At 44.4% G+C, this 12844-nt stretch overlaps 1 protein-coding gene across 1 annotated transcript; it reads right to left on the reverse strand.

The window, feature by feature from the left end:
• Positions 1–1971: 1971 nt before the first annotated feature.
• cbx4 (chromobox homolog 4 (Pc class homolog, Drosophila)) lies at positions 1972–9888 on the reverse strand. Its single transcript, XM_070980872.1, has 5 exons — positions 9391–9888; positions 9243–9286; positions 8480–8545; positions 6348–6414; positions 1972–4928 (listed from the first exon to the last, which is right to left on the reverse strand). Exons 1-5 carry the CDS (start codon positions 9457–9459, stop codon positions 3522–3524), a joined length of 1653 nt encoding a protein of 550 aa, XP_070836973.1. The 5' UTR covers positions 9460–9888; the 3' UTR covers positions 1972–3521.
• Between the last annotated feature and the right edge of the window lie 2956 nt (positions 9889–12844).

Consider the following 12844-nt stretch of genomic DNA (forward strand, 5'->3'; position numbering starts at 1 on the left):
TGAAACATCACACTTGGTCTATAAATATGTCCCCCTCCGCCCCCTGCTCAACGATGTTTCAGTTTCCTGCTGGCGCATGGCTGACTCGCATAGTTGGTGCAAAGCCACGAAAGGCCTATAGAGATGCAGCCTTCATATAGAGAGAGAGACATGCGTGCAGTGCCTGCTCAGTCACATCAAGTGATATGAGCCGAGTTTCGCATATGAGACAACGGGCCATGTCATGCGTGTCTTTGGTTGGCAGCTTCAGACAGGCCCCTATGGGCCCCTATGGGCCTGTCTGGATTCATCGATTGGTTGTCAAATTTTTGCCCTTATTAGACTGAAGTAGCTCACACAGCTCAGACAACAATGCCATGCCTTATTTTTCGTTAATTAATCGATTTATTCCGCTTATAATGTGCCACTGTCATATTTGAATCTGAAGTAAAAGACGTCTTATTTGTCCCACTTCAGCACGTTAATCTGCTCGACCATTTCCAACACCAGATCCCAGAGAAGGACCAGAGAGAAAACGTCCGTTTGTATGTGTGAAAATGAGTTTGTGCGTTGAGAGTCAAAAGCAGACGATGAGGTCATTCTTGTGAAATCGTTGCCTGATGCATGAGATCCACACAGACTGCAGATCTGTTAAGGCACCGGGGTGGTGCTGCCTTTAGTGCTCCACCCGTCGTTGGCCTTTAAGACCTGAAAAAAATTTCCTTTGGTGTTAGTTGATCTGACGCGCTTCTAAGCAAGAGGCCCAGCAGAGACAATTTCTAAGAGAAACGACAACAAAATCCAGATCACATGGGAGTTGACAGAGGAGGTTTATTAATTCACTTCAGAAACAAAAAACAAAAACAAAAAACAACCCAAGGGCCAGAAAACTATGACATCCTTTAACCTCAATCCATCTGATTTAACTAGACTGAACAGCGTCGGTTATTTATATAATTTACTGTCCCCAAAGCAGCCTGTGCATCAGCATTTAAACTTCCTTCTTCCTTGTTTTTTCCTCTTAAAGGTTTCTGTCCTATCAGCATGCTTTGATAGGCAACTCCCATAACTAAAGAAGACACCACACACACGCACTTACACATTCCTGAGCCTTTCTAGCATTCAGAACATTCAAGAGTCAATCTTTCTACCAGCCTGAGATTCCAGTATAACAGCACAAGTTTCCAGATCCGTGCTGCAACCACAGGCCTCTTAATGATCCTCCTAAAGACTGACAGAGGCCCACACAACATTTGGCAGTGTCACGGCAGATCAGGATTTAAAGTGTGTGTCTGAAGCTTTGCATGTGTATCTGTGTCTTTGTCGGTCTGAACTTGCCTATCTAAGTTTTACTGTATGATAATAATGTAGGAGAACTGCTGTGTCATGGTGACACACGCCTTTCACGAGAGAAAACAAAGCAGTTTATAACAACTTACCCAATGTTCTGGAAATGCCACGGAGCCTATTGCAGACACATATTTAAATGGAACATAATTGACGCCCTTCCCTCCCACAATGTGCTGGACTGCACACACTTGTAAGGCGTGTGGTGGCCAAATACTTACCATCCATGAAGCCTTTCTTCTGAATGGAATCTGAGAATTACATAATAGCCTTCCCTTGCCCTCCTCCAGTTATGTTGTGTGTTTACATTCCTGCTTGGGTTCAAGCTACAATAGAAAAATAATGCACGGGTAAAGTTTTAATAATACAAGTGGCCGGTGCAGTCATGCAGTACAGAGGGCCCTTTGTGCAGGATCGTTTGTGATTATGCAACATGATCTGTTTTTCTATTCATGGTTCACAACCAAGTTAGTGTTTCTAGTGTTTAATGTTCCATTCTTTCTACGTATGAGCAGACAGGCTTCAGAACAACTGCAGGACATGAACGATGATACAAACATCTTTCACTGGAACACTAGAAAAACAGAGGAGAGTTTGCTCAGAAAATAGAGACAAAGCACATTTGATACATCAACATGCCCAGTTATCAACGCGACAACATATCAGAGGTCATTTCTCTTTCTTTATTGTGAAACATATCATCCAATAAGCTGTGCCAACAGCTATAAGTCAACCAACTCCTGGTAGAAGATACTTTATAACAATCATTTTGACTTTGAACCAAGTGCAAGAAAGACAGAATAAAACAAAGCCAAAGAAAGAGAACAAAAAAGGAGCAAACAGACTCAAAGCATCTTTCAAAAAGGACAAATCACTTGCAGCTTCTGATGCAGATAACATCTTGTCATGTTTCTGGAGAACAAATTAAACATCAATAAATATGCGCTCTTCATTTTCATTATTATTATTATAGCATTTTAGCATTCTCACTGGTTTTGCATTAAATGTGCATGGAAGGCAATTTAGACTCAAATGTAGGTTACATCCAACAGCTTTGACGTACAAATTTTCAGCAGCATAATCAACACAGCTTGCACTCATTGGATCGCATGTAACAGTATACAAAGCCAGTCTCACAACTCACATTTCATCTGTGTAAGATACTCATAAATGACCCTGGTAGCTTTTTCTAAAGGAAATAGCAGTAAAGTGTGTTGTGTCCGATCATTATAATGAGCTTCAAGAGCAAAATGAGATGAATATCGCTAATCTGTGTGACATTAGGAAACCCCTAACAGGACAAGCATAGGTATTTTTAAAGTAACTCCAGCAAGACATGAGGTCAACAATAAGGTCGTAAATCACAACTTAATTATGGTGAGAATCAATACGTCGTCTTAATGGGAAGTCACACTTTTGATTAATCAGACCATTTTCTTAATGGTAACTGACCTTTGAGAAAGTGTTTGTTAAAGGTAAAATGTGCAATATAGATGGGGAGTTGCGACGGCATATAGTCACTGGCAGCTATCTCAACAGCAAGACAAAAACCTGGCAAAAGAAAAGACATTCTTAAAAGGTTGTTGACACAGCCGAGTGCATCCCACCATGTGTTTACACTGACACAACTGTAACAAAATATGCCAGTTCATTCTGAGGGCACCTGTCTGGAGTAAAAATCTGTGAAATAAGACTTACAGAGAACAGCTGTTTCTCCACGACTAATGACACAAACCAGCATATGAAAATGTAATTAAGTGCTTTCAATTTGATCTTCGATCACCATATACTCAACGACTTCCTCTCTACCCTCTATCAGGACCAAAATAAGTGATATTATTCATACAAAATATGTATAAACCTTCATACATCTCAGGTTATAAGTTTGGTACAAGTATGAAACAACAGCAAAAGTATTCCATTAAGCTCCATATAACAAATAAACAGATTTTTTTTTTTTTTTTTTTTTTTTTAGTGGAATACATCCACCTGAATGCATTCGCTCAAATCCTCGAGGGCACTTTCTTGGCTACGACGTCACAGAGGAGTTACAGTATAAAACATTATAAGAAACATATTGAATTTGAATGATAAATTATAAATTTCCACATATACAAAATTCTGATGTTTTTACATATGCACATATTAACAGGATCATCCAATCGGTCACTGGTAGTCCCATTTTACAAAGTTTCTTAGAAAGAAACGTATTCCTTGAAGGTGACGGTGAGACTGTTTGTTGTGATGTCAGTGATTATGATATTTCCCATGAAAGGCGAGATTTTTTTAACAGCCGCCTCTTTAGATTTCTCTGTAGATTTCTGTGTGTTTTCTATCACAGGAGGTATGTTTTTGACAGCAGGCTCAGGCTCCGGCTGTACTTCCTGCTCCACCTGCTTCTTAGTCTTTGGGCAGCTGAGGTCCATCGGCTCCTCTTGGCTGCCAGAATCCATAACCTCATATGTGCATGTGCTGCTGTGGCGTGGACCACTACAGTGGAGGTCCATAGGTTTGTCCTGAGGCGGCGTGACCACCGTGCTGGGGACACTGAAGCTTCTAGAAGTCAGGTAGGCTTTAGAAACACTCCGGTCTTCTGCGGGATCTGATAGCTTCCGCTTGCGGTCGTTGGGATAAGAAGGGATCCTGATCTGGTCGACGGACGTAGGGGTCGGGATGTTGGTGTCAGCAGCCCACGACGTCATGGGTGAGCTAGCGGTCAGCTGAAGGGGTAAATCGTCCGGTAAATCAGCCTGACCACGAGCCACTTCTGTGTTGTATTCCTCTGCTGTGCTCGGTGAAGGTTTGGAGAAATGTCTGTCCTTCTGGGAACACTTAATGGGATGCTCTGCAGCAGGGGGGGAGCTGCCATTACAGATCTCTTTGGGGATACCGTTTTCTGGGTACTCCAACATTTTGGCTGTGTGTGCTGGATTGTTCTCTGATGGTTTGGTGTTTTGGGCTTTCTCTTCGCTCGATGATTCCCCATGTTTTGTACCCTTTGCTCCATGAACCTTGTTGCTGTCCATATATTTGCTCATGACAATAACAATGCGTCCATTCTTGTTTTTGTTCTTGATTATCTTCATTTTGCTGCTAATAGCACTAGGCAGGGTTGCGTCTTTAGGGTTGGGTTTAAGGGCATGTTCGCTTTCCGCCTCTTTAACAGCTGGTTTCCTCACCTCCACTGCCAGCTCTTTGACTTTGCTCAAGCAGCCTGTGTCTTTGTCACGAACCCATTTCTGCTGCAGGGCCAGCGGTAAGTTCCAGCCAGGATTGGCTGGTTTACTGGCCGCTTCCTGAACATTCACCACCTCTTTGAGCCTTGAAGCCTGTGCATCATACATATTCGGGTCAGGCTCATAGTGGTGGTGCTTCTTGCTGTTGAGCTGGTAGATGAACTTCTTCTTGCCGTTGGCTAGCTGGTCAGCAGGCACCTCCTGGCTGCTGGGCTGGTACTGATGGTGCTTCTTGCTGTTCAGCTGGTACTGTTGAGCCTGGGGGCGCTGGATCTGGACGGGATCAGACTTGAGGCTACCCTCTGCATCCTGAGACGGTTCCTCGAAACCTGCAGGAATACTGGACCTCCTGGCAAATGATGGTACCTTGAACAAAGAGACAAGACACCAAGTTTAACACGTTTTCATCAAAATCTAGCTGTCAACTCAAGAACACAATAAGCCAAATAAAGATGTCTCGTAGAAAAGGTTTGTCATTCTGGGATCACTTTTAGCTTCTTTAATATAAGTAAAAATGAGGCTAAAATGGTGGAAAGCCTTAAAGGAGTAATCCAGAGATTTAGTATTGCTCACACATCACTCAGATATCCTGATTTTCAGTCTAGAATATATCCAAGCTCTATAAAGACATGGTCTTACATTTCCCATAATGCAACTACCCACATCACTTTGTTTTCCCTCCCTATCTGGCAAATCCCAATGCCCTTTAAACTCCATGTACTATAACCTTGGTTAATATATCAAGGTTCATCAAGGTTTTATGAAATACATTTGCAGTCTCCATGCAAGCCCAAGATGAGATAACCCAGTGACATCACTATGACATCACCAGGGTTATTTTCTCAGACTGGTGCCGTTATACGTACGTTTTCAAAGGTGGAGAATAATGATGAAACTGACTGTTGCGAGGTTGGAAACAAACATGCTACAGCTAAAATGTGCAAACCTGTATGCTAAAATGCAGATAAAACTAAAGCCTCAGAAATCAAAATAAACTATCCAATCAGTGCCCATCTTACATCCTCCCTCCCACCATCTTGTGCCCTCCCCCTCCTCCTGGACAGGCTGACCCCTCGGGCCGTCAGAGGGGCAGTGCAGCGGAACGCTCAAGACGCTTTGGCTGTGACCTTAGGTCAGAGAAGTGCCACCAGACATGTCACGCTTTATCCCTGATCGCTGGCCACGTGTGACTCTGGCAGAGTGGTATGCCTCTTAAGGAGTGACACTGCATAGCAATCAGCTCAGAGTCTCTCAAAATATATAATCACATTTGGCTCAGAATACAGTCCTGTGAAGGCCTGAGCTAAGATAGCCAAAGCACGACTAGAGTGCTACTTTCAGCCATCTATTTTTGTCTTGAGAAACATTTGCAAACAGGGAAATGAAAGAAAACATTCAAACACTACACACTCACTTGGTGCAAAAAGACCCTAGGAAAACAAGAAAAACGAAGCAAGACACTGTTTTGCATATAAAGCTATTTAGCATAAAGAAATAATGAACATGCAGATAAAACGAGTGCACTCAAGCAGCGCTTACGTGACCTCAGGCAACAAATCCAGTTTCATGATGAGTGTGGGGAGAAATCCAGCTGTAGAACCCCATCCTCTCTTTCAAAGACATCTATAAATAACCCCCGACCACAATGACAGTCGCTCAAAAACACCTGACAGGACCCTTCCCCTTATGGCCTCTCGCAGAGTGGAACTTGCAGAAAGGCTCAGGACAAGCAGGACATTTCCACAGAGACTATTATGATTCATCAGTGATGAAGATGATAATTACCTGCAGTAAAAGATGTTTTGGTTTCGGCCCCCGTTTACGATATCCCATCAGCTGCTCCTGCCTCTCTCTGTGAAAACAGAAGATAATTACATTTTCTTGCACCATATTTACCTACTATAGACAACATCTCATCTGACAGACAGTGTTTCACCTTTCTCCATTAAAAATCTATTTACATCACATAGAAAACGACAGGTTTGACATTTTTAGATTAGTTTTCTTACATCTATTCAAGGTCAAAAGTGGAATTTTGATTTGAAGGGCTAATGAATGCCCGCATATGACCTGCTGCAAAGCATTGTGGTCCTTATTTGCATAGCTCTCCATGGTAATCGGCCCATTCCATATTCTCATTATCCTGGAGAAATTCAATTAAGGCTACAGCAGGGAGAATCTCTCCCTGTCTTTCAAACATCCTCCCTCCTTCAGCGCGTCCTTCCTCTTCTTACATTCAGTCTCTAATTAGGGTCATGAGGTAGGGACTATATGGGAGAAATACAACATTGTGGAGCACTTCTGGGATGTGTGCTGCAGTTGAAAACATGCAAACCACCATGCTGTCTGCATGGCAATGGCTAAACTCTGAAAATGTGGAGCAATAAATATCAGAGAAATAACAAACATCTCTTGGAGCAGATTTTATTGAAGGCGGTGAAAGGGAAACCTGTTATTGTAGTTGGAGAGACGAGACTAAGCACTGGGCTCTCTGTGACGTATTGCTCCCTGATATAAACCTTGACTCATCATTGGCTCATAAATAACCAGCAGTGGGTGAAGGCCAGCGTCACTGGGCATGCGTAAAACCCAGCCTATTGTGGGCTACAGATGTTCAAACTATCATAGCTGCCAGAAAATCGCCACTATAAACAGTCTACATTTTAATGCTATAATGTGTGCGATTTCAAACAGCATCCAATGGGGTGACCCCTATTCACAGAAGATTTGGCAATTACAGCCTCCCTTGTTGGATCCCCTCCCCCATCCTCTGGGAGCAGAGAGGAATCCACACACACGGCACAGAGGCAGCACTCCATGACCATCAGCACAGAGCCAGGCACACACACACACACACACACACAGCCAGGCAGGGAGGCTGTGGGGGGAATATGAGAGCGGTACACTGGAAACGCTGGAGAGCACTGCGTGTCAATTAGCCTTTTCAGAAATGCGAATTCCTTTCCCCAGCCATCATGTCTTTACCGAGTCCCACGAGCGGCCTGCTGGCCTGCAGAGAGAGTGCATCTCGCGGGCCTCGTGGGTCCAGCAGCCCAGACGAGATGTGGTTGTGCACGTGCCACAGGGCGAAAATGACAGCAGCATTTGTATTCATTAGCATCTAAAACCTGGAGCCTGACATTTATGTGTTTCTGATTATTTTGCAGGCCTCTATTATGCCTACTCTTGACCCAAGATTGAAAGCAGGTCAACAATTTATGCATCCAAGGTGAGATAATCTGTTTCCACAATAAAATAAAGGTGGTTGTCGCATGTGATGGGCTAGTGTTGCTGAGCGGTTTCCTCTTGACTGGAAAACACTGTATGAAATCAGCCTGATACAGTAAAGCACAGCTGGGCCTGATACTGCTCCTGATGAGAATCCCATCAGGCAGCAGCTTGGCCTCCTCACATGAAACCACAACAAACATGCTGTCTAATTCAGCACCTGTCCTGCTAAGGCCTTACAGCTGCAAAGCAGATTAACTGCTACAAAACATATGAACATAAACAAATATTTGTAGTTTGATCCGCATGGAAGGCATCGCTTTTCTGTTCTCACTGCTCTGTCATGCATCTTCTTGGGGGGAAAAGGGGGCATCTTCAGCGCCTTTTGTGGAACTGGGTCAGGGCACGCATACCAGACTCTGGTTCCTGACGCAAACTCACGTAATACGATAATCATTTCATACAATTTACGTCTTATTGCACAAATTCATGCGTTTCCAATCGTTCCATTAGCGTGATTTAGGAATTCTCACTACCACATCCCCAGCCTTTTCCCCAGGAGACAGTCCTGTGGGCAGGGGGATGGATCAGTGATAGTCACTGGAGCGCCCCTCCTCCCATGCCCATATATGGCCACGGCTGAACTGGAGGCTGCGCGGCCTCGTCCGAAGTCCATATCTCTCTCTCACCTGTGTTGAAACGCGACGAGGAGACGCGGGTCAAGGATGTTTTCCTCTGGCTCCCATGTGTTGTATCTGCGGTGAGGAGCAAACAACTGTCAGAGCCATCACGTGCACACTTCCTTTTTCTAACTGACGCACAGGCCTCGCAAACACACTCAAGCACGCACGCGCGCACACACATTCCCACATTTTCACTGTAACTGTGCAGAGTGGACAGGTGAGACAGACCTCCAGTTTAATGCCCAAGGACGTGTTTTTGCTGATTTTTGTTTTTTACTTCAAAATTTAGAGCGTATATAACAATTCTCAGGCACATTCCCGCTGCAGCAAATCAACCATGAGGGCAGAGCAAAAACTGTCAAACAAACATTGCCTGTCGCCTATATGCTCTCCAATCGCTCCTCCAGTAGTAACATACAGTCGGCCATTTTAGCACCACTGTCTCGTAAATTCGCTGGCAGAGCAGAAATAATTAAAACGGGATTACATGGCTGTGCCTACCCCCTTCCCTCGCATAAATTAGTGAAGGCATCCGTGGATACACTGAAACACATATACCGAGCGCGCTCTCCCAGTTTACACACACACACACACACACACACACACACACACACACACACACACACACACACACACACACACACACAGTGTGCGCGCGCACGCCCTTGATGAATGGCATTTTGAAGTAACAATATTTGATTTAGTGGCAAATTCATGCATCTTTTATCTGCGCCCGCTCAATGTCTGGAAACGTTACATTCTGACTTACTTGGGAGACCAGCCTCGCCACTTGACCAGGTACTCTATCTTGCCCTGTGATGGTGGAGAAGAAGGAAAAAAATGTTGGTGAGGCTCATGTCAAACGCCAATATTACGACGTCCGAAGCGCGTTTGCAAACGTGCTCCCTCTCTGTTACCTTGCGGATGCGCTTCTTTTCGATGCCCTCTACCGCAAAGACGTGCTCTCCGGCGGCAGGGAGCTCCATTCTCGCCTGGATCCGATCGCCGGGGACAGGGGAGTAGGTGAAATGTTGGCTACGCACCGTCGATGTGCCTTCCGCTCGGTGCGTGCTGTGCGCGCTTGGTAGTTTTCCAGTTGTATCCAAATCGAACCGTATTCCCTCCACCACTCCTCTCTCTCTCTCTCTCTCTCTCTCTCTCTCTCTCTCTCTCTCTCTCCCTCGCTCGCTCGCTCTCTCGCTCGCTCACTCTCCACAGTCCTGGCTCTGAGCACACAGATATTCACAGAAGTGCGGCTGCGAGCAGCTCTTTTCGTGCAATAGCCTCCACTCGGTGCATGACGTCAGGAGGGGAGGGGGAGGTGGAGACCTTGCACAGAGGTTGGGGTTTATCCCGTGCGTACTGGCCTGCAGGAGGGATGTCTGGAAATTCAAATCAGCCACTATGTTACTGTCACATATGCATAAAATCCACTTGTTTTATTGTGTCTTTCGACGTCGAACGTCGAACTCCTCCTCCGACAGTTGACTGTGTTCATGAAAAAACACAGTGGTTGGTTCAAGTGCACATCGTGTGTGGGTGTTAATTAACAAATGCATTCGCAACAGATGCATATTCTGCTATTAAAATGAACACATAAATAAGACAATCTGTTACAACTGCGTCAGGCATGTCAATGCTGCAGGACTGCACCTGAGGGAACTGGAAATGACTAGTTTTCTTCTGTCTTTAAACCTAACCTCCACATCAGTCGAGAACTGTTTTATCAGAAGACTTGTTTAACAATGCACCAGCAAAAGATAGTCTTCTGGGCTCAAAAGTGTCAGCAGTGTGTCACCAAAGCTTGTTTATCGCTTCTAACTGGCTGACTGATGAAAGACAAGTTCCCCTTTTATTTCCGATCCCCTTAAAGCAGCACAGTTGTAGATGTGCACACGGAGGCTTCCAGTTCGATCTGCTGACTGCGCCGTGCAAATATAGGTCAGCCACACTCTGATCGTCAAACCAGTGCCTTGTCCTCTGGGCTCAACTGCTATTAATTTGACACATGGCAGAGTTGCTGTGCAGCCTTCGGTCTACCTGTGGCAACTTTTTAATGGTGAGCTCCCCCACTGCCAGGGCGCTCAGCTCGTTTCCCCTAAAAAACAACATTACAGCCTGTTACTGCGTATTATAGTGGTTGTCTATCTGCATCTTGACAATTTAAATCCAAAAGCATAAACCACATCGCCAGTGAGCATGTACCCTGTGCTGTAAATGTCATCCGCATTAAGTCACTTGGATTTATGGAGACTTAATTGGAAACATGGGAGAAAATACTCCTCCGTACATCAAAAACATGTTTCTGTGCATAAACTGCGATTGGAGTGCACTGTCGCCATCCAAAAAGCAGCAATTCGTTTGAGCATGTCGCGCTGAAGGCGTCAAAAGAGAAGTAAATCAGCCAAAACCCGATGCTTGTCTTGCTCTAAAAATAATTCAGCACCACAAGGGTTAAAATGAAGCCTGTAAGCAGAGCGGCAGCGGCCAGCCTATTAAATACAGGCACGATATATCTCTGCCCTGCCATATAAGGCAATGGACAAAAAGCGCCGAAATACGGCATTTTCCACTCATTCATTCCCGAGTTTCGCTCCTGAACTGGGTGCAGGAAGGGGTTAAGACTCTGTCGGTCGCAAACATGCTCGATTAAAACTCCAGATTTTCGCCTTATTTCAGTTTTTTTCCAGTGCCCTTCAGCCGCGGCCAGGGAGCGCATACGCCCTGCTTCCCTAGCAACAGCATGAAAGGAGAGAGAGAGAGAGAGAGAGAGAGAGAGAGAGAGAGAGAGAGAGAGAGAGAGAGAGAGAGAGAGAGAGAGAGAGAGAGACATACAAACACAGAATTTAAGTTTGTGATAAACAAACGAGCTCTTGATAAAATGGCACCAAGCAGCTGTCGTTTCCTCATACATTATTGCACATTTGGGATAGATCTTATCGAATCGAAACGCAGATCCAAAAACAAACAGGTCTGAGAGCTTTAGAGAGCAGAAATTGGAGTTGGAGGTGTTCTGTTTACTCAGCAGGTACCCAAAATACAAATTATGTATCATTTTGTGTTTGCACTGACGGGAATGACGCCTGGAGTCTGCGTCAAGACAGAGATCATCATTTAGAAAATCCTCTGACTCAGACTGTCGGCGTGATCTGATCACAGCTCGATATAATGATGAGAAAGCTGAATGTATTTGGAAATACTTCCCCCAAATCAATAGACTTTTATCAGAGCGGCTTTCAATCAATTGGTAAGTGGAACAGCGTCACCAACACGCCGAGTGGCGGGGTTTTTCTTAATTTACAGACATCACGGAGCCATTAGAAAGCATTAGTTCACTCTTTAAAAATATTCTTTTCGTCTGGTGGTGAGATTCATACTGACAGCAGCGCCTCACGATTAGCTCTTACCTCCACATCAAATCATTAGAAGCGCTAAGATGGGTCAGTCTCACCTCCTTTATAAATGTGTCTAATATTTACTGCGTTGTTAATCTCAGGTCTGTGTGCGCCCTCTCAGGAATGCGCTCAGGTGAGTTCACGTCCCCTTTTTGCACTTGTTCACACCTGTGACAAGACGCTGATTTAAAAAAAAAAAAAAAAAAAAAAAAAAAAAAAAGTCGCTGACAGGTGATCGACCATTTTTCCCTCGAGAGGTTCGATTGCCCGACAGATGAAATCAAACTCTGCAGGCTATAAAAAAAAAAGAAAATAAAAAAAGACACAAAACTAACGTGTTCAACAAGGCTGCTTAAAATCTCCCAATCATGTCGTTTGGTTGAGAATTAGCCTCAATCCCACATTTAAGAGACGCTTCTGGTGTATTTCTTCTTATTTTTCTGCAGCTATTTGCGGTGTGAAAATGCCTCCAAATGAGCAGTAAACACGGACTGCTTCATAAATGTCAAAAACTCTCCTCGTCTCCTACTTTCTGGAATTTAAATTGTAGACTTTTTTGTTTGTTTGTTTTTTTAAAAAATGCTCCATAAGTGCTTTTGCAGAAACCTTTCAACGTTTATTTTGTCCTTGCTGCCGCCCCTCAAGGTCACATGAGCTGTTATCTAAAACAAGAGGATAAACTCAGGGTCAGCCAGTCTGTTTTTTATCTCCTGCTCAGAGGGACTCTTTTCGAACAACCTCAACTTGCCTGCTCTGCTGTGTGTCGATGCTTTCTATAATTACACGCAGGAAAGACAGCATTTATTCGTTGCAAACGCAGGAAATATTTAACACCGCAAGTTTGTCTGTGAGTTTAAAGGAGGTAGACCTGGGTGTGATTTCCACACAGCGAAGGAGTGCAGACGGGATGATTATGAGTGCATGAAAGAATGTTTGTGCAGTATAGTTATGTGGGTGTAAATGTAGGAGGGCCAGG

The sequence above is a fragment of the Chaetodon trifascialis genome, chromosome 15 (assembly GCF_039877785.1).
Source record: "Chaetodon trifascialis isolate fChaTrf1 chromosome 15, fChaTrf1.hap1, whole genome shotgun sequence".
In the NCBI taxonomy this organism is placed as follows: Eukaryota; Metazoa; Chordata; class Actinopteri; order Chaetodontiformes; family Chaetodontidae; genus Chaetodon; species Chaetodon trifascialis.